The sequence below is a fragment of the Sturnus vulgaris genome, chromosome W (assembly GCF_052056855.1).
Source record: "Sturnus vulgaris isolate bStuVul1 chromosome W, bStuVul1.hap1, whole genome shotgun sequence".
Taxonomy (NCBI): Eukaryota; Metazoa; Chordata; class Aves; order Passeriformes; family Sturnidae; genus Sturnus; species Sturnus vulgaris.
The window spans coordinates 26,400,866-26,428,561 of NC_142282.1; the positions used below are offsets into that span (position 1 = coordinate 26,400,866).

Genomic DNA, 27,696 nt, shown 5'->3' on the forward strand with positions numbered 1-27,696 from the left:
GAACATTTGTCCTGGTATCTGCTGGGAGAGTTAATTTTCTTCTCAGTAGCTGCTACAGTGTTGGGTTTAGGATTCAGTATGAGAATAATGCTGATATATGCTGATAATGCTGATGTTTTGGTTGTTGCTGAGAAGTGCTTGCCCTGAGTCAAACACATTTCAATGTCTCATGCTCTGCCAGGGAGGAGATGCACAAGAAGCTGGGAGGGAGCATAGCCAGGACAGGTGACCTGAACTGGTCAAAGGGATATTCCATACCATGGAATGTATGCCCAGTATATAAACTGGGAGGATGCAAAGCCCCAAAAAGCCTTGCTCAACGAGACTTTTAAAAGGGCTTGCAGTTGTTCATATACTCTGAGTTAGAGGCATGGGAGAAATACTGACAAGATGTTCTCAAGAGATCAAAACAAACAAAAAAACCAAAACTTTACTGGCAACTGAATAACAATCAAAGAACTTTGGCAAAAGGTTTAGAGCAGCATTCAGTCAATATGAAACGCTTCCCAAAGCATTAACTTTGCCCATTCAACTTAGCAAACTCCAAGCCCGTTTGATTTTAAGTTATTCAAAAATTCTGAGAAGAGGAAATTAGAAGGAAAAGAGAGTGAGAAACAGAAAAGATATAGAAAAGAACAAACATAGCTACCAACTCCTGGATTCCAGAGGTGTTCAGACAGAAATTCCAAGAGGAGGTAGGGTCAAGACATGCTAGCTGCATGTTCGGCCTTAAATACCCCTTGGCCTTCCTGGGCCCTTCCCCCAGGTAGGACTTCCAGTCATTTAGCCACTTAGGAGATGGGTTAGGGGCTCCAGAGGTAGGGTGTGGAACATTGCCTCTGATGTGCCAGTGATTGGCAGCCACTGTGGTGCTGGGATACAGGCTCTAGGGGTGGGGGGTGAGGGGCAGTGCATCACCTCACCATGGCAAGGCCTGACCTGCCCCTTTCCCATCAAGCACGCACCCCAAAATGTTTTGAGACATCAATCTTTCCAGTCTCTCACAGGGGAGTTGGTCAGGAGGGACTGATTGCTGCTCTGGGACTGGCTGGGCTTTGATTAGTGGGTGGTGAGCAATTGTATTTTGCATCACTTGTTTTTCTTGAGTTTTATTCCTCTCTCCTTTTCATTATAATTATTGTTGTTGTTGTTATTATTATATTTAATTTTGTTTCAATTATTAAACTGTTCTTATCTCAACCCACAAGGTTTAGATTTTTTTCTGATCCTCCTCCCCACGAGGGGTATGGAGAGGACTGAGTGAGCAACAGCATGGTACTTAGTTACTGTCTGCGGTTAAACCAGAACAATATTAGAACTATAAAATATGCCAATAATGCAGATAAATATAAACTATATTACTGTGATGATCAATTGCTCTATATAACAAACAAAGGTATTAAACAATATGGCTTAAAAGCTCTAGTACAAAAAAAAGCCCGACCAAATCTTGAGTAACTTCTGAGCACTGAAGTCACTGGTATTGGATGGCAGTAGAGGCAACAGCACTTTGAGGTGCAACAAGGTGAATGATCTGCTCAGCCTGGTGGCAGAGCTGAGAGTGGAAGTAGAAAGGCTAAGAAGTATTAGGGACTATGAGGAGGAAATTGGTGGAGCTGTAGTCATTTATCCCTTAAACAAATGCACCCACTGTCCACATCATAAGAAGCAAAGGATCCCCTACCCTCTCACCACCAAGCAGGAGGAAGGGACCTTGGAGATGGAGGGGAGTAGAAATGAATTTCTGTCAGGCAAATCCCCTCCCACTCACCCTCCCAGGTGCCCTTATGCAATAAGTATGAGGCTCTGCAACTTGAGGACCAGGGAAATGAAATTGTGAATGAAGGTTCTTCCAGGTTGGAGGGGTCGCCTAGGGCAGAGAAGCCTACCCCCTGCATCACAACCACCTCAGTTAAGAACTGAAGGGTTGTTGTCATTGGTGAATCCCTTCTGAGGAACAGAGGGATGGATATGCCAACTGGACCAAACCCATAGGGAAGTGTGCTGCCTCCCTGGGGCCCAGGTAAGGGACATCACTAAGAAATTTCTCAGCTTGGTATGGCCCACTATTGGCTTTCCAGGTGGTCAGCAATGAAGTCCAACAAGAAGTCTGTGGACAATCAAGGGGGACCTCAGGGCCTTGGAATGACTGGTTGAGAGACCTGTGTTCTGTGTTCTCTTCTGTCCTGCCAGTTGCAGGGAATGATGGGGCAAGAAACAGGAAGATCATGCAGATTAATACCTGGCTTTGAGACTGGTGTTACCAGCAGAATTTTGTGGGTATTGACCATGGGTCGGTTTACATGACCCTGAGCCTACTGAGAACAGATGGGGTCTACCTGTGTCAAAGGGGAAAAGGAATCTTGGCTCAGCAGCGAGCAGGGCTACTTGAGAGAACTTTAAGCTAGATTGGAAGAGGGACAGGGATAAAGCCAGACTTGATAGAGATAAGCCTGGGGGTGGCACACCACTGCTTGAGGGACAGTGTGCTAACAAGGTCCTTTGGTCTGCCATATCAGTGGAGGCAGGGGATGAAGATCCATACCACAGCAAGTATGCAGGGATTATTGATGTTAGAAATCCCAGAAGCACCTGTGAATGGTCATGCAGGAATTAGGGCTTCTCCATGCAAAAAAGGCATCAGGGTGATTAGCCCAACTGAGGTGCATCTACACCAATGCACACGGCATAGGCAACAAACAGGAGGAACTGGAAGCCATTGTGCAGCAGGAAAACTATGACAGTTGCCATCATGGACACATGATGGGATGACTCACACAGCTGGAGTGTTGCAATGAATGGCTATAAAATCTTCAGAAGGCACAGGCAAGGAAGGTGGAGTAGCCCTGTATATTAGGGAGTGTTTAGATTGTCTAGAATTTAATGACAGTGATGATAGGGTTGAGTGTTTATGGGCAAGAATTAGGAGGAAGGACAACAGGGCAGATATCCTAGTGGGAGTTTGTTATAGACCACTCAACCAGAATGAGGATGAAGATGAAATATTCTGTAAGCAGCTGGGAGAAGTTTCACAATCATTAGCCCTTGTTCTCGTGGAGGACTTATACTTACCACATGTCTGCTGGAAATATAATATAGCAAAGAGGAAACAGTCCAGGAGACTCCTGGAGTGTGCGGAAGAGAACCTCCTGACACAGCTGGTAATGAAGCCAAACAGGGAAGAAGCCCTGCTGGACTTGCTGGTTTTGAACAGAGAAAGACTGGTTGGTGATGTGATAGTTGGAGGCTGTCTTGGGCACATTGATCACAAAATGACAGTTTTCAGTTCTCAGAGAAGTAAGGAGGAGGGTCAGGAAAACTGCCACCTTGGACTTCCAGAGGGCAGACTTTGGCCTGTTTAGGAGACTGGTTGAGAGAGTCCCTTGGGGGGAAGTCCTGAAAGGCAAAGGAGTCCAGGAAGATTGGATGTGCTTTAAGGATGAAAATTCAAGGTGCAGGAACAGGTCATCCCCATGTGCCAAAAGATAAGCTGGCAGGGAAGAAGACTGACCTAGCTGAACAGCGAGCTTTGGATGGAAATCAGGAAAAAAGAGAGTTTTCCACCTCTGGAAAAAGGGACAGACAGCTTGGGAGGACTATAAGGATGTTGTGAAAATTAGAAGGTCCAAAGCCCAGCTAGAACTTAATGTGGCCACTGCTGTAAAAGACAACAAAAAGTGTTTCTACAAATATGCCAGCAACAAAAGAAGGGCTAAGGAGAATCTCCATCCTTTGTTGGATGTGATCGGGAAACAGTGACAAAGGATGAGGAAAGGTTTGAGGTACTTAATGTCTTCTTTGCCTCAGTCTCCAATAACAAGACCAGTTGCCCTAAGGGTATCCAGCCCCCTGAGCTGGAAGATACAAGACAGGGTGCAGAGTGAAACCTCTGTAATCCAGGAAGGAATGGTCAGCAACCAGCTATGCCACTTAGACCTGCACAAGCCCATGGGACCTGATGGGATACACCCAAGAGTACTGAGAAAGCTAGTGGAAGAGCTCACCAAGTCCTTTTCAATCATTTACCAGCAGTCCTGGTCAACCAGGGAGGTCACAGGTGACTGGAAGTGAGTAAATGTGATGCCCATCTAAAAGAAGGGTCAGAAGGAGGATCCAGTGAGCTACGGGCCTGTCAGCCTGACCTTGGTGCCAGGGAAGGTCATGGAGCAGATCATCCTGAGCGCCATCATGCAACAAGTGCAAGACAGCCAGGGGATTAGGCCCAGCCAGCATGGGTGTGCTGGTTTTGTATTCATTGGGTTTGGTGAGGAGGGAATGAACCCAGCCAAGGAAGTGATGTTCTAAGAGAAGCTGCTAATAGCTTCCTTTATGCCTGGCAAAGCCAATTGCTAGCTGGCTTTGAAAATAGGCATGCTAATAAGTCAATTAAAGAGATAGACACACCTCTGTGAGATTCACATTTTAAGACGAAAAAACCCTAAGAATCTCTCTTTTTTCTTCTGCCTGAGTACAGGTAAAGGGCCAGCCCAGCTCTCTTCGGGCCAGGCCCCAGCTGTTGCTAGGCAGGGGGAAGGGAGCCCATCAGATGCTGAGATCCTGGCTGCTTCCCCCTCCCCCCAGCGTGGCCAGATGGCCCACAGCTAGACTGGAATGCTGCCGCTCCTGAGTTTCATCAGAAACCACCCGGCAGGGAGAGGGGGAGCCATCGACGCCCAGATGCTGCTGCTGTGTTCTAGCCTAGCTGCTAAGATCCTGGCCTCCTCCCCCAGCGGGGCTGCAGAAAAATTCTCCACCGAAAACAGCTCTGGGCCACCACTTGGCAGGGATCACATGACTATCTGCAGGCCTCAGGGGAGATATTAACTCTTTCAGTGTACAGATGAGACCTACAGACCTTCCATCCTCTCTCAAGTGAAAGAAAAGGACAGAGTGAAGACCTAGAGAAACAATATGAAGGCGTCAAGGTCAGTAAGGAAGGAGTCAGGTCCCAGATGGGAGGAGATGACGAGATTCCCTAACTTGCACTGAAATTCTCTTGCAAGGATATGGTGAAGATATGATTGATACATCAGACTTTTTTCCCTGTAACTCATTTAAAAGCCTGGGGTGGTGTTCTAGTTACAATGCAAAAATGTGCCCAAAAGTATGTAGTTACTTAGTATGTAGTAACTTATCTGTTAAAACCAGGTGGAGCAGTGATCCTTATCTCTGTAAAAAATATCCTCTGCTAATGGGCCATCTGTTAAGAACCAGATGGGGCAGTGTTCTTTATCTTTTCCACAACCCAATCCTTCCTCCAGGAAGATATCTTCTGTTAATGGGCCATTGAGTCCCACTACAATGCTAATAAAATTACATCATCTGTGGAGACCTTTAAAGGCACTCTCAGTTAGAAAGATATGAGAGCCCTCTCTCTTAGTTATCTCCTTTTGATTAGAAATCCTGTTCTATCAAGTCAGAACAATCCCTGTTCTTGTTCCTTAGGTCAAACCCGTGCCCTATCCCTGTCTGTCAGCCTTTCGGTCACTCCCACCCTGTCTTCTTGTTGGCCCCCATGCCCTAATCCCATCCTTGTAACACCCCCATGGCCCCTGGTAACTGGTCTCTGATACTACTTCCCCTGCCCCAAAACCTCCATGTACTTAACTTGGACTCTCAGACCAAGCCCTTTGCCTTTGTCTCGGAACACCGGGACTGTGCATACACGTGGCTGAAATAAACATCTCTGTAAAACCCCTGCAAAGGCCCTTTCTGCTTCTTCACCTGCTGCATCCCAACAACTACCCCGACATCAACAATCATCCCATTGGGAGATGCTCCACACAGAGGGAGGAGCCAAACATTTCCTACCTAAATAAAAACGGAAATTTTGAACACCAAGGTAGCCCTTACCTACTAGTTTCCAAAAGACAAGAACTACTAGACCTTTCTACAGGATCACTACTTTAACAAGACCACTTTATCTAGACTGCTACCACCACCCTAACTAGCAGGGTGTCAGGTTGCATTCTGACTCTGTCAGTAGTTTTGTTTTGTACTATTGCATGTATTTTATTTTTTCTCTTTTTTTCCTATTAAATTGTATTTCTGACTTGGAGTCTTTCACTGGTTTTGCTTTCAAACCAGCACAGGTGGTTGAAGCATTCAAGTTGTAGATATGAGCAAAGGCATCTATGCTAAAGCAAGCAGATGTTGAAGGAGCTATGATCCCATGAGAAGTTTGAACAGAGAGAGAGAATGATGAAGACCCTTTGCCCCCAGGGAAGAAGACCTCCATTCCCAGAGATGAAGATAATCTCAGAGACAGATGAAGAGAACCTTTGCTTTTGAACAACTCATCCTTAAAACAGTACCCCATAAATTGACATGGCCCATAAACGCAGCTGTGGGAAGGCTGTAAAAATGGGAGGGACTTTGTGATAGCAGATTTCCAGGTGGCTGCTCTTCATGAAAATGAAAAGCCATGAGAGAACTGCTTTCTCGTGGAGAAGTCTCCATAGCATGATGAGACTCCTCTTCCTAAGTGAACTGGAGAAAGACTATTTTAGAGATGATAAACTGACTGATTTGTCTCTGTACATTATCAGTGGGAAAGAAAAGAGGGTGTAGGGGGGAGAAGTGTCCTGAAGGTTTTATTCTGATTCTTTTATTTTTTCTTTTAGTTCCTGTTAATAAAGTTTTTCTTTATACCCTTTAAAGTTTGAGCCTTCTTTGCTCTTCTCCTAATCCTATCTCACAGTAGAAAGTAAATAATTCTAGTGGATGCACTGGCGATTTGGCCAGCACTAAATCTACCACAATGGGTTTAGGAAAGGTAGGTCCAGCTTGACAAACCTGACCTCCTTCTAAGACAAGGTGACCCACTTAGTGAATGACGGAAAGGCCATGGATGTCATCTACCATGACTTCAGTAAAGCCTTTTACATTGTTTCTCACAGGATTCTCCTGGAGAAACTGATTTCCCATGGTGCAGATGGGTGCACTCTTCACTGAGTAAAAAACTGGCTGGATGGCCAGGCCCAGAGTGGTGGTTGTCCTGGGGTGACTTCATGATGCTGAATTGTATGTCCATTTGTCTGTTTAGCCCAGAAATAAGTTTTGCACCTTTAAAACTAGATCTGAGAGTGAAGGGGGTAGAAGGAGAAGCGGTGGAATGCCTGAGGCGGTCGTATTCAAAACATAGAGATAAGAGCTTCAGCTTTCCTTCTCATGGACTGTGTTGTCTGCAGCACAGACAAGACAGAGGGAGAGAGCTCTCCTTTGCTTTGAGTTCGTTTTTTTCAGCTAGCTGAGGCAGGGAAGTTCCCTAGACTGTGGTTTTTCTTTTTCTTGGAACTGGTCAAACCTGCTCTGGACTAAAAACCCAGAAAAACACTGGGAGCTCACACCTGTGGCCCACTGGGGCCTGGGACATGTCATTTTCCAATGCAGGAGGGACTGATAAGAGACTAAGCGAGCCAAGCTACACCCCACAAAAAGGACTTTCTGAATTTGCCATCTGTTCAGAACAGGGAGAGGTTTTATTGTTTAATATACCTTTTTTTTTTTATGCTTGTGAATACTTTGCTTGTTAAATAAACAGGTTTTTTCCACTTTTCTCCAAGGAAACCTTTTCCCAAACCAGTTGGGGAGGGACCACTTGAATCTGCTTTCTACAGGGACCCCTTTGGAGTTTCCTCACAAAATTGGCCTAAACCAGGACAGTGGTAAAAGGAGTTACATTCAGCTGGTCGCTGGTCATGAGTGATGTTCCCTGGGGCTCAGTAGCGGGGCCAGTCCTGTTTAATATCTTTACTGATGATCTGGATGAGGGGATTGAGTGTACCCTAAGCAAGTTTGCAGATGACACCAAGTTGGGTGGGAGTGTTGATCTGCTGGAGGGTAGGAAGGGTCTACGGAAGGATCTGGATAGGCTGCATTGATGGGCTGAGGCCAAGTATATGAGATTCAACAAGGCCAAGCAGATCCTGCACTTGAGTCCACAACAACCCCCTGCAGTGCTACAGGCTTGGGGAAGAGTGGCTAGAAAGCTGCCCAGCAGAAAAGGCCCTGGGGCTGCTGGTTGGCAGCCAGCTGAAGGTGAGCCAGCATGTGCCCAGGTGGCCAAGAAGGCCAGTGGCATCTTTGCTTGTATCAGAAATAGTGTGCGAAGCAGGACCAGGGAAAGAATTGTCCCCCTCTACTTGGCACTGGTGAGGCCATACCTCGAATCCTGTGTTCAGTTTTGGGCCCTTCACTACAAGAAAGACATTAAGGTGCTGGAGTGTGTCCAGAGAAGGGTAATGTAGCTGGCAAAGGGGCTGGAGCACAAGTCTCATGAGGAGTGGCTGAGGGGGCTGGGGGTGTTTGGCCAGGAGAAAAGGAGGCTCAGGGAAGACCTTATTGCTCTCTACAACTACCTGAAAGGAGGCTGTAGCGAGGTGGGAGTTGATCTCTTTTCTCAAGTAACAAGGGATAGGACAAGGGGAAATGGCCTCAAGTTGTGCCAAGAGAGGTTTAGATTAGATATTAGGAAAAAATTATTCATGGAAAGGGCTGTAAAGCTTTGGAAAAGTATGGGACATATACTGAGAAAGTAAGAAAATTACAGCCTGAAAAATATTCCAGGCTGGAACTTTTCAGCTCTGTTCCCAGTCGATAAGCTGGCCCAGCTCAAGGCTAGGGAGAATTTCTCCCAGGGTGATAATTTGGTCAAAATAAAAAGGAATTAATAACAAGATAGAAAACCTGTTGTGGTGCGTGACCAGGCCCTGGGAATGGGGTGTCTTCTCTCTGAACCAATCATCTTTTCTCTACTCTTGGAATTGCAAGTCATGCTATAAAACCAAGTGTGTTTCTGAATAAACTTGTCTCTTTCTTCCTGTCATGAAAGACGACCATGTAGCTGTGCATCTTATTTCCGCCGCACTTAAAGGGTTAAAACCCCTTTCCATGGCTACAGAAAAGACTGCCCAGGTAAGTGGTAGAGTCACTATCCCTGAAAGTGTTCAAAAAACATGTGGATACTTTAGGACATGGTTTAGTGGTGAACATGGTGGTGGTGCTGGGTTGATGGTTGAACTTGATGAACTTAGAGGTATTTTCCAACTTTAATGATTCTCTGATTCTATAAGCATAGCAGGAAAATTCATCTAACTTTCTTTTTGTTATAAATGTTACCAGATCATATATGAGTATACATGTTTTTTGAAAATAATACAGATTTTTGTGGTAGAAAGAGTGTAAAAAATGGCTCATCATACCTTTCTCATTTGTTTCTTTCTCCTACACCTGAGTATTTATGCAAAAAACAAACAAGGAGAAAGGAAGTTTCTACTTTACTGTAAACAGGTCAGTAGAGTTTGGGTACATTAAGACCTTTAAGCGGAACTGCAACTGCAGCTGAATTATTAGAATTACCAGCACATCAGCAGCAGAATTATCAGTTACATTTAACTGAAACAACATAAAAAACGTACTAGCACATTATTATCTAAACTTAGGCCTTCTGGATGGAAATTGACAAAAAGGAACTAAGGGAGAACAGCATATTTGAGGTTTTATGCTATGCAGTCATTGACAGCAAAATGTTAAAAAAATCCACCAGAGAAATAATAATCCTTTTCCAAGGTGCTAGGCATCTCACTCTTCTATTGATTTTAATGGGGAATTATTTTTATAGGAGCTGAAACTTAGTAATCATTTGAATCATGCTTCACTCAGCCTGATGAATCACCACAGATTTGAAAATTGCAACCTTGCATCTACAGGTCCTACCTTAGTGTCCAGTGCATTCACCTACCCTTTCATTGTGAGCTCACCTCCCAGCTTCTCTTATTCAAAGCTATCCTTCCCCATTTTAGTTTGCAGAAATAAGTGCACTGTAAAAACAGCATTTCGTAACTCTGTGACAGTATAAGCAAAAAAGTACTGCTGAAGCACAGTTGTTAAAAGGTAAGGCACAGGCACATACCCAAGAATATAATTTAATCCCCATTACTTTGTGAGAGAGTACCTCTCAAGCAGGAAAGCATATTCCAGAAAACAGAAAACAGAAGAGGGAGAAGTAACTTACCTTTTTAAACATAACTAATGAAATAACAGCAGATGCTGTGAAAAGTGCAGCTATGATTGTCATCATAATGCCAACAGGGATACTCTTATTAAGACTAGTAAGAGACGAAATCCACCCACTGAAGGAAAAAGAAAAAACAAACTTGACTAGCACAGCACATGAACCATTCAGCCACAGTTATCCACATCAAGGGAAGCTTTATAACATCCTGGTTCTGCTCAACTGAATATTTTTGAAGAAAAACTCATTAAAATTATATATGAGTATATTTCTGTTCTATAAGCTTTTACAGCTTAGTTCTATTTTTCCCAATGCATGCAGTGAAACTATAAGGAAAATTTTAGCAAAGATAATTATCCTTCAGGAGAGCTGTGAAGAAATTAAGAAAGACATTAGAGCTGCTCATAATTTTTTGGGGTTTTATTGGTCATACTGTTATTTCAGAATAATTTAACACTCCATGACTTTGTGGAAAAGAAAACATCCCTAAATAGACAACTTCTAACTTCTTAAAAAAGAAAATAAAAAAATATGGCACACACACACAGCTTTTATGTGGGAAAATTAATTTCAGTGTAACCACACAGTGATGCTTTCTCAAGTGTGATTAACATACTTTTTTAAAGTAGTGTCATATTAATTAAAAGAAGAGAGTGCTATATCAGTATTACTTCAAATATTTCCCCTTTCTTAAAATTTGAAACATAAACTTGAAGTCACAAAGGGCAAGTTTCCCTAATAAAAAGAACACATTAAGATAGAAAAGATTCTTTCATCAAAAAGAGTAAAAAATTTATGTAAACCCAAACAACCTTAAAACTTTCTTGTACTTGTTTCAAATTGCTTTGATATCCCCTATGTTCAATTGGACTCTAGCACAGAACTCCAAAGTCAGAACTGCAATTAGTATTTGATGATGATCTGGCTATTTTTCATACCACTTCCCCAAGTATCCTTAAAAGTACACATGCCATACTTGGAGAGTTGGTTCTCTAAAATAACTTTTTTACTTTGTTCATGTCAATCCAGGTATGTATGAAAAAGCAAAATAGTGGCTTTGAGAGCAAAAATAATAAACCAGGATTTTTCCTTATACTCCAGTTCTAAAGCAATGTTTATTTCTGCCTTATGTACACTTGGAGGTTAGCAGAAAAAACGCTGATACACAGAAATGTCATTACCCAGGTACATTATTGCCAGTTATTGATAGCTCTCCATGCTATCAGCTGGCTACTACAACCATGCTTTTTATTCATTCAAGTGTGTTCTTTTGGTTTTTTCCAAGAAGGGTGAGTGATTCCAAATAGCTTTTCCTTGTCCGATCTTAATATTAGACCTTGAAGCTTCAAATAAAGCTATATCTACATAAAAAGTCCAAGTAAAAGACTTTATAAGTATCAAAATGAAAAATCAACTATTACCGAATAAGAAGCTGACTTGGACAAATGAACTTTTCAAATAATATCAAAGATATAGCACTATATTCACCCAAATACATTGTTGATTAATGCTTCCAATTTTAGCAATAAATTTTATTAGGAAGTATATTAATATAATTAGAGATAACAAATTATACAAAATAATATTCAAACGGTAAATTATTACAGCCAAAATTATTCTCATTTTTTCTAAGTTTTGCTTATTTCTTTATCCTAAATATAGAGCAAATAAGTTCTCCACACAGCACTAAAAGAAAAGAGACAATTATATAAAAGAGCAGTATAAAGTGGCTGAGCTGGTTTTGGCTGTGGTAGAATTCATTTTCTTCCCAGTGGCTGGTATGAGACTGTGTTTTGGATTTGTGCTGAACACAGTGTTGATTATATAGAGATGTTTTTGTTATTGCTGAGCAAGGCTTGCACAGAGCCAAGGACTTTGCTGCTTTTCATACTATCAAGCTGTCAAGGAAGCTGGGGATGCGAGGGAGGAGACATAGCTGGATCAGATGACTCCAACTGACCAAAGGGATATTCTAGACCATATGACATCATGCTCAGTATATGAAGTGGGGGGAAGAAGGAGGAAGGGGGGGGAAGTTTGGAGTGATGGCATTTGTCTTCCCAAGTAACCATTATGTGTGATGGGGCCCTGCTCTCCTGGAGATGGCTGAATACCTGCCTGTCCATGGGAAGCAGTGCATTAATTCCTTGGTTTGCTTTGCTTGTGTGTGTGGCTTTTGCTTTGCCTGTTAAACTGTCTTTATCTCAACCCAGGAGTTTTATAGCTTTTTACCCTTCTGATTCTCTCCCTGATTTCACTGGTGGGGGAGTGAGCAAGCAGCTGTGGGGGCCTTGAGGGCTGGCTGAGGTTAAACCATGACAATGGCTTAAATTGAAAGACAAAATTTTGACCAGTCTAATAACAGAAGTATCTCACACTCTTGGGATACTTTTTCTAGCTAAGAGCACTCAAAAAATGCTTTTTGGAGTGCTAAATGTAAGAAATCCAGTGAACACAAGATTATTTTTTCTTTTAAAAACATAGACTGGTTTGCAGTTGCTATATCAAATATGAGTGTCTTACAGACAGTACAATGCTACAGAAAACAGAATACTCACCAGTTTCCCCATCTTTGAAATCCTGCAGCTTGAAGTACATGTACAGCAAACTGACAGATATATACAAAGAAGAATACAAAGAACCTGAATGAACTGTCACTCCTGAAAGAGGGGGGGGGGGAAATGAAAGCAGCCAGGAAATTTGTTATTTTTTACAAATATTGTAGTACCAATCTAATTTTTTTTTCTGCATTAACTAAAGGAAAACTGCTTTTATATTATATTGATGGTGACTTGAAATACAAGTAATTCTGTGGTTTTGTAGAGTGTTTATGAGCTATTGCTACTTCTTTAATATAGTACTTTTGCCATTTGCACCTCTCACAGAGGTGAGAATAACAGTAAGATACTATCCTTAGTGTTCTGTTCAGCACACAGCAGGGCCTCTTAGACTAAACATACAACTTGTGCTACAATGCATAAAGAACAGAAGTCCACTTTTAGACTGAAGTTCACAGTGCTGGCATGATGGGAAGAAAATATTTTACTTGTAAGAAGCAATAAAAACTATTATGGAATTACTGAAACACAATGTGGGTCAGAATACTGAAGCAGTTGCTGTTTAAAAACAAAATATACAAGATATGTTTGCTGTTTAAATTACTAAAATGTTAGCCTGACAAAAAGCCTGTAAAAAAACCCCAGATATATACATACAGGCAGAATCTCAAAGACCTCAATGTATTACTATGAAAACTAATGACTACATGATATGCTTTCTACCAAATTTTTAAAGGAACTAAAGATCACTTAAGTCACTGAACAAGAATTTGACAGTAATAGGTTTTCTGCAGAAGGGAATTTGTTATTTTCTATTTATTCAACAAGTTCACCCTATTTCAGCTGAACACATGATTGAAAATTAAATATGCAAGTAGTAGTTTTCCTTTACCAAACAACAAATATTCACTAAGAAATGCTAAGGATTTACTAAATCTAAAACCATGACAAATAACATGGCACTGAACTCCACCAAATCAGGAATAATAATTTCATTTAAAAGAACACTACTAAGAGAGAGCATGCAATATTTATGATGAAAATGAAATAGTATAATTTTAAAATACTGGCAACTCTGTATTTTTAATTTATCTCAATTTGTACCCACATTGTAACCAAAGTCATCAACAAAAGTTAGACTAGTCAATTAAAAATACTCTTCTAATTTTTTAGCCTTAAGAATGTAAGAATTTAGTGTACAAGCAAATGCAAGTTAGACTATACAATTCCTCAAAGATGTGTTGGTACAGCTGTCCTAGGATGACCTTATGGTGCTTGTATCTCCAATCGTGTGTTCTGTTTATGTTTGGTATTATGTTCTGTGCTTTCAGGACTGACTCTGAAAGTGAAGCTTTGTTTTGTCTTGTTATCAGCCGGCTCACCTCCCCCATGGTCTGTGTTTAGGAGAGGCTACGCTTTGCTTGCTTGCTTGCTTTGGCTTTGCTCTCGCTCCTACTTTTTGCTTTTGCCCTTGCTTTTGCTTATTAGTTAGTTCAGCTAGGCAGTCCAATCTTTTCCCTGGACTGTTTTTTTCCTTTCCCTTTCCTGAATACCATCTGAACCTGTTCCAGATGGGGACCTGGGAAACCCCAAGAAACACCGGGAGTCTGCATTTTGTGACCTGCAGCAGTCATCCCCAGCGCCAGAGACTGATAACTGGGAGACCACTCACCGGAGAGACTTTCTGAGTTTGTCATCCCTTCAGAACGGTGAAAGAGTTTTTGTCATCTGGTGTTGTTCTTTTTTTCTTTTTTTTTTTTTTTTGTGCTGGGGAGTGTTTTGCTTGTTAAATAAACAGGTTTTTTCCCACTTCTCTCTGAGGAAATTCTTCCTGAACCCGGTGGTGGGAGGAGAAGTCATGGGGGTTTGCTTTCTGGGGGCTCCTTCCGGAGGTTTTCCCCCAAATTTGCCCTAAACCAGGACAACAGCAATAGCTTCTTGGCTAGCAAAAAGAAACATCTCAATCTAAAGGTTATGCTCAACTGCAATTTATGGCTATCAGTCTATCTCTAAAAAAATTAGAAATTAGTGCATTTAAACTGAGAACATCCCGATTCATTTCACTCTGAAAAGGAAATAAAAAAAATACTCCAAGAGTATGGGATTTTAGAATCTCTACATGCTGATTTTCACAAAAAATAGAGTTCAATTTTGCATTCAAACCAACCATTCTATTTTTCAAGACTAAGATACCACCTGTCAAGCTTGTAAATTTTTTCAAAATCCAGACTGCTAAAAAATAGGAAAAATACTGGAATTTAATCAATACATACCAGATCTACTCATTTTTAAGAATATCAGCCCACTTCAATTACAGACACTACAGGTCACATAGCAACATAAGATTTTTTAAGTCTAGAGTTTTATGAAGTTCATTCAGGAAGCCAAATATTAAAGACACCCTTAACTGTTAACCTGCCCATGAAGGGATACAGATTTAATGAGAATTTTCCTTAAAACTGTTATCAGCTCAATACAAAATTAAATATTTCCTACAAATACTGTCAGTGGTAGAAGCTATAGATAGAATTGAACAGAATATTTTCAGTTGGAAGGGATCTACAATGATCATCCAGTCCAACTGCCTAACCACTTCAGGGCTGACCAAAAGCTAAAGCATGTTATTAAGGGCATTGTCCAAATGCCTCTTGAACACTGACAGGCTTGGGACATCGATCACCTCTCTAGGAAGCCTGTTTCAGTGTCTGACCACCCTCTCAGTAAAGAAATGCTTCCTAATGTCAAGTCTGAACCTCCCCTGTCCCAGCTTTGAACCATTCCCATGCGTCCTGTCACTGGATGCCAGGGAGAAAAGCTCAGCACCTCCCTCTCCACTTCTCCTCCCCAGAAAGCTGTAGAGAGCCATGAGGTCACTCCTCAGCTTCCTTTTCTCCAAACTAGACAGTCAGTGTCCTCAGCTGCTCCTCACAGGACATTCCTTCCAGCCCTTTCACCAGATTGGTTGCCTTTCTCTGGATGCATTCAGGGACTTTCACATCCTTCTAAGTTGTGGGGCCCACAACTGCACACAGTACTCAAGGTGAGGCCACACCAGCACTGAATACAGCAGGATCATCGCCTCTTCTGACCAACTGGTTCTACTGTGTTTGATGTCCCCCAGGATGGGGTCTGCCCTCTTGGCTGCCAGGGCTCACTGCTGACTTATACTGAGCCTGCTGCTGACCAGCACCCCCAGATCCCTTTCTGCAGGGCTGCTTTCCAGACACTCCTCTCCCAATCTATACTTGTGCCCAGCATGATCGTCCCAGGTACAGGATCTGGCACTTGGACTTGTTAAATTTAATGCCACTGATGGTTGCCTGGTGCTCCAACCTACCTAGATCCTTCTGCAAGGCGTATTGTTCCTCAAGAGAGACAACAGCCCCTCTCAGTTTGGTATCATCAGCAAACTTGCTAATGGTGCATTCAACTCCTGCATCCAGATAATTGATAAAAATATTGAACAGGACTGACTGGCTTTAGAATCGAACCCTGAGGAATACTGCTAGTGAATAGTCAATAGGCAAATGTAGCTCCATTCACTACAAACTGTAGAGCTCTGCCCTTCCATCAGTTCTTCACCCAGCACACCGTGAACCTGCTCATCCCACAGTTGGACAACTTGTCCAGAAGGACACTGTGAGGGACAGTATCAATGGTCTTACTAAAACAGAGGAAAAACTACATCCACTGCCTTCCTTTCATCCACTAGGCAAGTGACATTTATCATAGAAAGATATCAAATTAGTTAAACAGGACTTTCCCATTGTGAACCCACATTGATTGTGCCTGATGATTTCATTGTTCTTTAAATGCCTTTCAATAGCACCCAGTATAATCTCCATAATTTTCCAGGTACTGAGACTAGACTAACAACACATCTGTAGTTCCCTGGGTCTTCTCTCATGCCATTTTTGTAAATTGGAATAGCATTGCCTAGCTTCCAGTCAGCAGGGACCTCCCCAGACTCCCAAGATCTTTGGTAGATTACTGAGAGGGATCCTGCCATAACATCTGCTAGCTCCTACAATACCGTGGATCAGAGCCCCACAGACCCCATCAGGCCCTACAGACTTGTGAACAGTCAATTGATACAGTTGGTCCCTCACAATTTCAGTGTCCACAAATGGAAAATGACTGTTACCACACTCACAGTCATCTGACTCAGTATTATTAATGAATAAGACAATAAAAGCATTTTATGCCTCTGCTTTTTCTTTATCCCTATTATTCAAGTGACCATCATCATCAAGTAGCAGTCCAATGTTTTCTTTAGCCCTCCTCTTGCTATTGGCGTACTTTAAAAAGCCCTTCTTGTCTGACAAAACACTGCTCAGTTTCAATTCTAGCTCAGCTTTGGCATTTCATGTCCTCTCCCTGCATATGAGAACCATGGCTGGGTAATTTTGCTGCTAAGCCTGACCTTTCTTCCAGAGATCATACCATTTCTTTTTCCTCTTGAGTTCTACAAGGAGCTCCCTGTTCTTCTGCCTCACTTGCTTGGCTTTTGACACAGTGGAATTGCCTGCTCGTGCACTTTTAAAAGGTGGTTCTTAAAAACTGACCAACATTCATGGACTCATAAGCCCTCAAAATCAGGGAACTCTGCTAGGTAGCTCCCTGAATAGCTTAGAACTCTGCTAACATTTTTTCTCATTACACTGAAAATTTTAAACTCAACCATTTCATGGTCACTGTGGCCAAGACAACCACCAACCATCACATCTCCCATGAGTCCTCCTCTATTCACAAACAAGTCTAGGAGGGCATCTTTCCTAGTGGGCTCCCTCAGTCCTTGTATTAAAAAGTTCTTTCACAAGCTTCAGGAATTTCCCATGCTTACTTGTCACAGCAATATGGTATTCCCAGTTGATGTCTGGGAAGTTGAAATCTCCCCATAAGGACAAGGGCTACCAATCCAGAGATTTCTCCTAATCGCCTATAGAATAACTCATCACTGCTATCATCCTGGCTGGGCAATTAGTAGTAGACACCCCCTAAAACATCTCCTTTGTTTTCCATCCTCCTAATTCTCACCCAGAGGCTCTCAACCACATCATCCCTAACACTAAGGGCTGTACAATCAAACATCTCCCTTACATACAATGCAACTCTTCCACCTGGCCTGCTCTGCTTATCCCTCCTGAACGGCCTGTAGCTCTCCATTCCAGCAGCCCAGTCGCGGGACTCATTCCACCAAGTCCCACTAATACTAATGATATCATAGCTCTGGGAGCTGATGCTTCCAGTTAACCTTGCTTGTTTCTCATACTATGAATTGATGTACAAGCATTTCAGATCCACTCCAGGACTTTCAGTGCTCTCAGGAGCTAATGGTTTTAAAATATTTTAAAGTATATTCTATGATATTCCTAACTATTGCCATCAGCATTTCAGATACAGCAATTGAATTAATGGAAATTGTTCTACTTGTTTCTAATGAAATTACATTAAAGGATTATCTTAATGATAAACAAAAAAAATCTGGAATATTAATGCATTTCAACAAGTGAAGTCTTTTTTTAAAAGATTTTAAGTCAAGCTGAAGTTCTTACCTGAAAGCTCCATAAAGTGGTCTGTACCAGCAGACAAAAGAACAAGGGGTAAAAAGCAAGAACCAGAGGATACTCAATCCAAAATCAACCCCTCTTGTAGCATCAATGTAAAACCAGGCCAAACATCCAAAGATATTAAGAAACAGTGTCACTGTATGGACTGTAGAAGCATAAGCAAAGAAAAATCTTAATTAAATTATGTTCATATAATAAATTATTACAATTGTTAAAGTAATACTTAAACTGTGCATTTTCAAACAAAACATAAGCATGCTGACAATAAATAAATATAATCTCTCAGTAATATGCTGATTTTAATAGTTTTCTAAGTTTCAGGTTAAAGTAAATATTCACAACTGAAAGGAACATTAAAATTCAAGTAATATCAGACATATAGCAAGAAAAAAAAAGTCATAAAATATTTTCAAACCTAAAATGAAGAAAAAAGAGGCTTTTACAGCTGCAATAACTGCTACTTCTACAGTAATTACTGGATATTTGTACTTTTTTAACATGTTAGTTATTTATTTTCTCTTATAATGGGGCAAGTAAATGAGTGCAGGACTGTCAGCCTTAATATTACAATACAAAAGGAAAATTTTCCAATGCCCCCCCTTTTAACGAAAAGCTCTTTGTCTTACGTGTAATACAGCAAAAATATCAGCTAAGTAAAAATGCTTCTCAATAAAACAAGATCTGCAAGAAGCTCTTCTAGATTCTTTAATACATACTGAATACTCAAATATTTCTTATACTATTGGTCCTAAACATCTGCTTTTTTGGTTCTCAGCTCTTAATACCGACATTTTTGCATTGGCAGACCTTGTTACAGGTTAACTACTGAATTTCTACTAAAGAAAATGCATTGGCATTACAACCTCACAGTTTATTTCAAATATATTTATCTCTTGGATCAAAAAAGATACAACAATAGCAAGCTGTCACAGCGCAAGCTGGCTTGTATTGGGCAATTAATCTAACCACAGACAGGAGAGGCAGCCTGGCTTGAAAGGCAGGCCCCCAAAGAACAGAGATAGGACAGAATTGGAGACAGACAAGGATTTAATCCAATGAGTTCCAGCTCTGGCTGCAGAGAGCTATTAGTCAGCGGGCTGAGCAGCCTGATCTGTGAGCCAATCACAGACGTTTACCCGGGAACATTGAAATGGGTATATAAAGCGAGGTCAGAACTGAATAAAGGCTTTTTGTCACATGGATTACAGAGCGTAGCATCTTCTGTCTCAGATACTGCGCCATCGCACTCAACAGTAAACAACATTACAACTACTACTTTCATGCTATCTGGCACTGTCAGGGACTGAAATGGTTCATGCCTGAAACATTGTTAGGAAGCTTTGCCCATTATAGCCAAAACTGTATAAAGAAGCTACAACCACAGAAGCCTCCCTGAAGAACATTGGACTTTGAATTAAGCTGCCTAGATAAGAGCACACACTATTGTTTAATCACCTCAGGTCTAGGGAAAAACAAACAAGGCTGAAGGAGAAGAAGGCATCCACATGAAAGCCAAACACAGCAGAAATTCTTCCCTGGCTGAGTTTGGGGTGGGGGAGACCACAGCCCATAGAAGCCAGGTTTACATAGACTTCCCCCCAAAACAAGGTGGGGAGGAGGAGGTTTCAGGTGTAACCTCTGGTCAGATGCAGTGAGCATCCATCCTCACACAAACTGGCCCAGCTGTGGAACTCCCAACCCCACAGGCCATATCCATGGGACATTCACTTGAGAGGCAGCTGAGGTGGTGTCACAATCCATCAAAGACCCCCCCCGAAACGCCACCCAGAGTAGCCTTGCACCACAGGATTGCACATGATGCAACAAACCCAGAGTCTGTTGTAAGAAACAATAGTAAATTCCCCCGCCCTGGAGATGCCTGGGTTTTCCTACCTAGCACGAGTGTATATTAACTCATGGGATTCTACGCTTTTTGGGAGGGACTTTCACCACCAAGATGACTAGCTGGAGATGATCAATGGAACATCATTGAGATCCATGGATGGTGATTTTTTCCTTATTCTGTCTCTGTCACTCTCTTTCTGTCCCCCCACCAATTTTCTATTTCTCTCTCTCATGTTTACTATCAAATGAAACCCATACTATTGACACTGGCATATGGTCTCGTTTGCACCTTAATTTGGGCAGAGGCATTTCTAAGAACTTTAATAACTGGACCATAACAGGCACAAAAGTTAATTCTGTCAGACTTAGAAAATTAACATGAATTTCTGTCTTTGTTCAGTGATAACCAGTGATTCAATAATGATTTTGCTATATCAGAGGACAGTTTCTATCCTTGTAGACCAGGATAAAATATTTATGAATGAGAGTGGACAAGCAGATCTTTATAGGAATGATTTATTATTTATCTTCAGATAAACATTCTAGTTATTTTACTGGAGGTTAAGGTTAACAGAAGAATCATAGAATGATTTGGGTTAGAATGGACCTTTAAAGATCATCTATCCAATCCCCCTGCAATTAGCAGGTGTCCCATCCCTCTGATAATTTTGTGGCCCTTCTCTGGACCTGCCCCAACAGGTCCATGTCTTTCCTGAACTGAGGAGTCCAGAGCTGGATGCAGTACTCCAGGTGGGAAGAGAGAATAGAGGAAAAGAATCACCTCCATCGACTTGCTGATGACGCTTCTTTTGATGCAGTCCAGTTGGCTTTATGGGCTATGAGTGCAAGTTGCCGGCTCATGTCCAGATTTTGATCCATTAATACCACCAAGTCCTATTCTTCAGGACTGCTCTCAATCCCTTCATCCCCCAGGCTGTACTGATACCCGAGATTGCACCAACCCAGGTACAGGACCTTTCACTTGTGTCATGGTTTAACGCCAGCTGGCAACTAAGCACCATACAACTGCTTGCTCACTCCCCCATGGTGGGATGGGGAAGAGAATCAGAAGGGCAAAAGCTAGAAAACTCATGTGTTTGAGATAAAGGCAGTTTAATAGGGAAAGCAAAAGCTGCATGCACAAGAAAAGCAAAACAAGGAATTAATTCACACTTCCCATCATCAGGCAGGTGTTCATCCATCTCCAGGAAAGCAGGGCTCCATCATACGTAATATTTACTTGGGAAGACAAATACCATAACTGAATATTCCCCCTTACTCCTTCTTCCCCCAGCTTTATATGCCAAACATGATGCCATATGGTATGGAATATCTATTTTGTCAGTTAGGATCAACTGTCCCATTTGTGTCTCCTCCCAACTCCTTGTGCACCCCCAGCCTACTCACTGATGGGGCTGTACAAGGAGCAGAAAAGGCCTTGACGCGATGTAAGCCCTGCTCAGCAGTAACAGAAACATGTCTTTATTTTCAACCCTGTTTTCAGCACAAATTTAAAACACATCTTCATACTAGCTACTGTGAAGAAAATTAACTCTACCCCAGCCAAAATCAGTACAACTTGGCCTTGCTGAATGTTGAGGAATACATGTAGTGCAGGCAGCTCCATATGCAAGCTGCAAATTGTGTCCTGTGTGGGAGGAAATGGCTGGAGTCCTAAGCAATGAGCCATGGACTGGTGCTGACCCTTTGCAAGCAGGGCAAACAGACCTGCTCTGGCCAGCTAGGTGTCTGTTCATCCAGAGACTGCAGGGGCCAATGAACAATGAGAAGACCCCAGCCTAAATATCACCATTGGACTGGGTGCACAGACTGCAAGTGTATAAAAACCCAGTGATTCCTTTGGTTGGGGTTCCTCCCTGGAGGAATACATCGTACCGCAATTAAAATACTTAAAGGAATCAGACATCTGAGGCTGCTATGCGAAACTTAGGATTAAGCTCATAAAGGAAACATGCCTGACTGTTTGAGTGCGGTGTGTGTAGGGAGTCAAGCAGGGCACCTGTTGGTTCACTTGGAACCACCCACTGCGAAGGTCCTAGTAGTTAAAAGTCTCAGGTGGTGCAAATGTAACTCCCAGAGTGCCTCCTGAATGGTCAGACAGGAATGTTTCCTTAACATTGAACCTCATGAGGTTCACATGGGCTCACTTCTTGAGCTTGTCCAGGTCCCTCTGGATGGCATCCTGTCCCTAAGGCATGCCAACTGCACCACTCAGCTTGATGTCATATACAAATTTGCTGCAGGTGCACTTGATCCCACTATGTCACTGATAAAGATATTAAACATTACTGGACCCAATATGGACCCCTGAGGGACACCACTTCTCACTGATCTCCATCCAAACACTTAAGCCATTGACCACTACTCTCTGCATGCAATCATCCAACCAACTCCTTATCCACCAAATAGTCTACCCTGAAATTCATCTCTCTCCAATTTAGAAAGAAGGATGTTGCAGGGGACGGTGTCAAAGGCTTTACAGAAGTCCAGACAAATTACATCTGTAGCCCTTCCCTTGTTCACTGATGTAGTCACTCCATCATAGAAGGCCACTAGGTTGGTCAGGCAGGACTTGCCCTTTGTGAAGCTGTGCTGGTTGTCCCAAATCACATCCCTGTCCTCCATGTGCCTTAGCAGAGCTACTAGGAGGATCTGTTCCGTGATCTTCCAGGGCACAGAGGTGAGGCTGACAGGTTTGTAGTTCCCAGGCTCCTCCTTTCTATCCTTTTTAAAGATGGGTGCAATGTTTCCCTTTTTCCAGTCACCTGGGACTTCAGCTGACTGCCATGACTTTTTGAATATCATGGAGCGTGACTTGGCAACTACATCAGCCAATTCCCTAGGGACTCTGGGATGCATCTCATCAGGTCCCAAAGACTTATGTATATTAAGGTTCCTCAGGTGGCCATGAACCTGGTCTTTACTTACAGTGGGAGGGACTTTGCTCCCCCAGTCCCCATCCTGCTGTCCATCCACTCGAGAGGTGTAGGAAGAGAGGTTACCATTGAAGACTGAGGCAAAAACATTGTTGAGTACCTCAGCCTTCTCCTCATCCATTGTTACCAGTTTGCCAGCCTTGTTCATTGGGGGGTTGTGTTGCGTTCCCTAGATACATTGTAAATGGTACATCCCGTGACCCCTGCTGTGCCCTGTATCTTGGTCCCTCTACCCTCCTGGCCACACAGAGCTGGCTGGGATCCAATTTCTCCCCGCCCCCCCTTTCCAGACCCTAGAAAAGGTCAGGACCCGCTGACCTCGCTCTCTTTTCCCGCACTCTCTTTTCCCCCCTCTCTTTCCCGCATTTTTTCCCCCACTCTTTTCCCGCATCTCTTTTTTCCCAGATCTCTTATCCCGCTCTTTCTTTTTCCCCCCTTTTTTCTCTTCCCCCGTTCTCTTTTCCCCCCCCACGCTTTTACCCTGTTCTTCCCCCTCTTTTCTCTCTCTTCCCCCGCTCTTTTCCCTTCCCTTTTCACTCACTACCCACGAGAAATAAACCTGTAACTTTATCAGGGGAAAGAGCCTCTTTTGATATCTTATCTACGTCTTTGTGGCTAAGGCCCAGAGGAATATCACCCCAACACCTGAGCTAGACCGGTGGAAGGTGAAAGACTCTGTAATCGGCCGAGAAGAAGCCCTAACAGTTGGCGCCCCACGTGCGTGTTTCTTTAAAGCACCCACGTTTCGCTGTGATCCCTAATTTCGGGATTCGACCAGCATAGGAGCTGATCAACTAGCTAAAATTTCTTTAAGCTGCATTTTCTGCAGTTCGAAGACTTTTCAGCACGAACCGGCAGCCTGTCAATCCCAGACAGGTCGGTTCAGGACGTAGATCCACTACCGTGTACACAGACGTGTCTGCCTGCAAGAGAAAAGGTGAGTTAAGCGTCCCTTTCCGGCGGGTGGTTCCCGGAGCTCCGCGGGGGGGTCTCACCGGTGGCATTTTGCCGGCCCGGAGCCGTCCTCGGAAGGACAGGCGGCACGGGTGTGTTTGCAGTGCGCGCGGCTTGGAAGCCCTCGGCCACGTGGTGCGGCGCGGGGGCTGGGGGGGGCTGGACGCGGCCACCCCAGGCGTGGCGCAGCAGGCAGGCAGCTTTGATCGGTTTCAAAGCTGCGACACAGGGGGGGTTTTTTCCGTTTTTGCGGTTTTTACGGGTTGTTGCGGCGCGGGGGCGGTCCCTACAGCGGCGCGGGCGCCACACGTAGGTTTTGCTGACAAAAAACGGCGAAATTAACATCGGTTCCGCATCTAGTAAAGCCTGAAAACCGTGGTGTACGTCTTAACAACTAACTCCTTTCCTGTGTTTTAACGGTAGTGGGCTAGATATAGTGCAAATTGCTAACACTATGGGGATACAGCAATCTGCTTTACAAAAGAGTATAACAAAACAACTCAAAGAAATACTAAGTTCAGGAAATGTTTTAATATCTAATAAAAAACTAGCCCGTTTTGCCAGCTGGCTGTCTGTTGAAATATCGGACCTTGAATTGCAAAATGTAAATTCGATTTCATTTTGGGATGAAATAGGGGATTTATTGACTTCAAAAGTAGAAAATGGAGATAAAACTGCCTCTGTATTCCTTCCGATATTCTTACAAATTCGGAAAGTTTTAATTCAGACAGAAAACAACAAACAGCAGCAGCAAAATGATTCAAGCTCACCTTCCCTTTCCAAAAATCCCTATAACCATAACCTGGAAAGCACCCTAGGGTCTCCCTTGGAAATACAGCATGCTCAGCACGGCTGTAACTGTGCTGAAACCCCAAATCCTCCCCAGTATCCCGGTTCTAACGATTTTTCTAAAATTATCAGCTCTCCTTCCTTGTTCCCTTCCCCCGCTGGCCACGAACACATGGCCGTATCTGGACAGGTCAGGATTGGGGTCCCAGATAGCACTGGACATGCGATTCAGGGAGTGGGGGAGGGCCGATATGGTGACAGCCACGTGTCTCCTCCTTCATCCCGCAACCCCCTTCCCCCTCTGGTCCCAGCCCCTAAGCCTGTCCCCTCCCATAACTCCTCCCTGCCCTCGGCTCCACCGCCCCCTCCCCCCTCCAAGACCCTGTCCTGCCTGGTACCTGGTGACCCCGCCCACAGGTGTTGCAATCCTGAATTCCACCACCCCTCCCCCTCTCCGGTTTCACATTCCTTCCCTCCAAGCTGCTGCAGGGTGGGGGAGGTCAATGTAGCCCCTGCTGGGTTCCCTGCCGGAGGGGGTGGGGGTGGGGAGGGATCAGCCCACAGCCCCTGGGGAATGGATGGTGCCCCCGTGGTGGGGGGGGGTGGGCAGCCTCCTGGGCCCGGTGGGGGGGGGATGCCCAAACCTGAAAGTCAGCACCAGGAGAAAGAGTATGTACCATCAGTTGCTCCTGTAGTTTATCTTGGTAAGAGAAACGGAAAAAGAAGTTATCAGCCTTTCTCCTATCAAGATAAAAAAGAAATTTGTAAAGTGCAGAGAGAATTTGGTAGGAATAGTGAAATCTTTAAAGGCATAATGAGAGCCACTTTTAATTCAAACGAACTGGTTCCACATGATATCAAAGAGCTTTTCCGGTGTCTGTTAACTCCTTCCGAATATGATCTATGGGAAAGCCTATAGAAAAGATCTTTAAAAGTGCTTTTACAAGAGCTTTTAAAAAGCTCAGATAATGCAAAGGATGCTGATAATAATGATATCACATATGAACACCTATGTGGGGAAAAAGATTGGCATTGCCCTGAAAACCAAACCAGAGTACTATCTAAGTCTGTCTTAGATAAGATATGCAATGCTGCAGAAAAAGCCTTTAATCAATTACCAACAGTAGATACTAAAGGCAGTTATATTAACATTAAACAGTTTACCTCTGAGAGTTTCTTACAGTTTGTGGACCGCCTTCGTATGCAAGTAGAAAGACAAGTGTCTGATCCAGTATTACAAGCTGAATTAATTAAAGAAATGGCTCAGAGGAATGCTAATGAAACCTGCCGTAGGGTTATCCTTGGCCTTCCCCTGGAGCCAGCACCTAGCTTAGCACAGATGATTGAAGCTTGCGCCAGAAAAGCAGAACTGTTCAGTGGACACGAAAGAAATCCAGGACTGGCACACCCAAGGACCGTGGCAGCTGTAACACCAGAAGCCAAGAAGCAACCAGTGTCACCAGAGCAACTGCAGCACATCATCTGCTTCCACTGCAAGCAGCCAGGACACTTCGCCAGGGACTGTCCACACAACCAGAAACAGAAGAAAACCAACAAACAAAAAAACTAACTGTACAGCGCGTACCCGCCATTAACACCATAGCGCGCTCGGCTATAAATACTGCGGGCTCCACACTCGCAAAAGAGTCTCTCTTCATAAACAAAAAGGGGGAGGATGGGATAGAGGGTGTGGGGATGTATGTCAATGAAAATATCAAATGTTCAGTTAACAAGGTTTGGAAGCCACTAGGCCGTTTTAGGCTTGTGACTACCAGAGGTTTTCATTTCAGGTCACCTGACTGGACAGTCATTACAGTGGACTTACCTAACAGTACACAGGACGTGACGTTAAACCACATGAAACTGGACAGTGAGTACTTTGTTGTCGGTGACACAGCACACACACCCCTAGAGATTGAGGTGGTTCCCATGACCATCAAGGGAAGCATAACTAGCCTCATTCTCCTGGCACGATGTCCTCTACCACCATATTACCTGGCTGAGGGACAAATCCTTGCCCAGGCCATTCCTGTTCCACAGGAGGTCCCAGTAGATGGAAAATCACCTGAAGTCTACTGGGCAGAAGTGGTGGGTGAGGACAAGCCCTCTCTGGCATGTAACCTAACCCGTGGATCAGATCACCTCCATGTGGAGGGGGTATTGGACACGGGTGCTGATGTGACTATCATACCTGAAAGGATGTGGCCGTCACATTGGGAACTTCAGCCTGTGGCAGGCAGAATCCAGGGTGTAGGAGGAGTCAAATTGGCAAAAATATCAAAAAGCATCGTACAAATTGAGGGGCCGGATGGAAAATTGGCTAGCATCCGTCCATTTGTTACAGATTATAAATGCCCTCTATGGGGGAGAGACACCATGTCACAGTGGGGGGTAAAATTAATTATCCCTAAAACTCCTCGGGATTTTTAGAAGCGGCCACTGTGGGGCGCCCTACCCAAAAGTTAAAATGGCTAGATGATACCCCAAAGTGGGTAGCACAGTGGCCCATGAGTAAGGAAAAGCTCAGGGCGCTTGAGGAGCTTGTGGAGGAACAATTGGCTAAAGGCCACATAGAAGAGACCACAAGTGCGTGGAATTTCCCGATTTTTGTGGTAAAGAAACCAGGGAAAGACAAGTGGAGGCTGCTCCACGACCTCCGGGAAATAAACAAAGTAATTGAAGACATGGGGTCTCTCCAACCTGGAATGCCTTCTCCAACAATGCTTCCCAGAGATTGGCAATTGGCTGTTCTAGACATCAAGGATTGTTTCTTTCATATTCCCCTACACCCAGAGGATGCCCCACGGTTTGCCTTCTCGGTTCCTACCATCAATCGAGAGGCCCCAATGAAGCGTTACCACTGGAAAGTTCTGCCACAGGGAATGAAATGTAGTCCCTCCATCTGCCAGTGGCATGTGGCCTCATTGCTGTCCCAGGTGCGTGCCCAGAGAGGGGAGGCCATCATCCTTCATTACATGGATGATGTGCTAGTGTGTGCACCCGATAAC

The 27,696-nt window shown here is 43.5% G+C and overlaps 1 protein-coding gene across 4 annotated transcripts in view; it reads right to left on the reverse strand.

Moving 5' to 3' along the window:
- Window positions 1-27,696, reverse strand: part of LOC148220044 (secretory carrier-associated membrane protein 1-like) — a 102,562-nt gene that overhangs the window by 3,812 nt on the left and 71,054 nt on the right. For 3 of the 4 annotated variants that reach the window (XM_088155708.1, XM_088155706.1, XM_088155709.1), the window contains 3 exons: window positions 18,129-18,288; window positions 12,574-12,675; window positions 10,016-10,133 (listed from right to left, as the gene is read on the reverse strand). In XM_088155708.1, the coding sequence (XP_088011834.1) occupies window positions 10,016-10,133; window positions 12,574-12,675; window positions 18,129-18,288 (380 nt within the window). The remainder of the gene's footprint in view (window positions 1-10,015; window positions 10,134-12,573; window positions 12,676-18,128; window positions 18,289-27,696) is intronic. The other variant, XM_088155707.1, reaches the window with a different exon arrangement.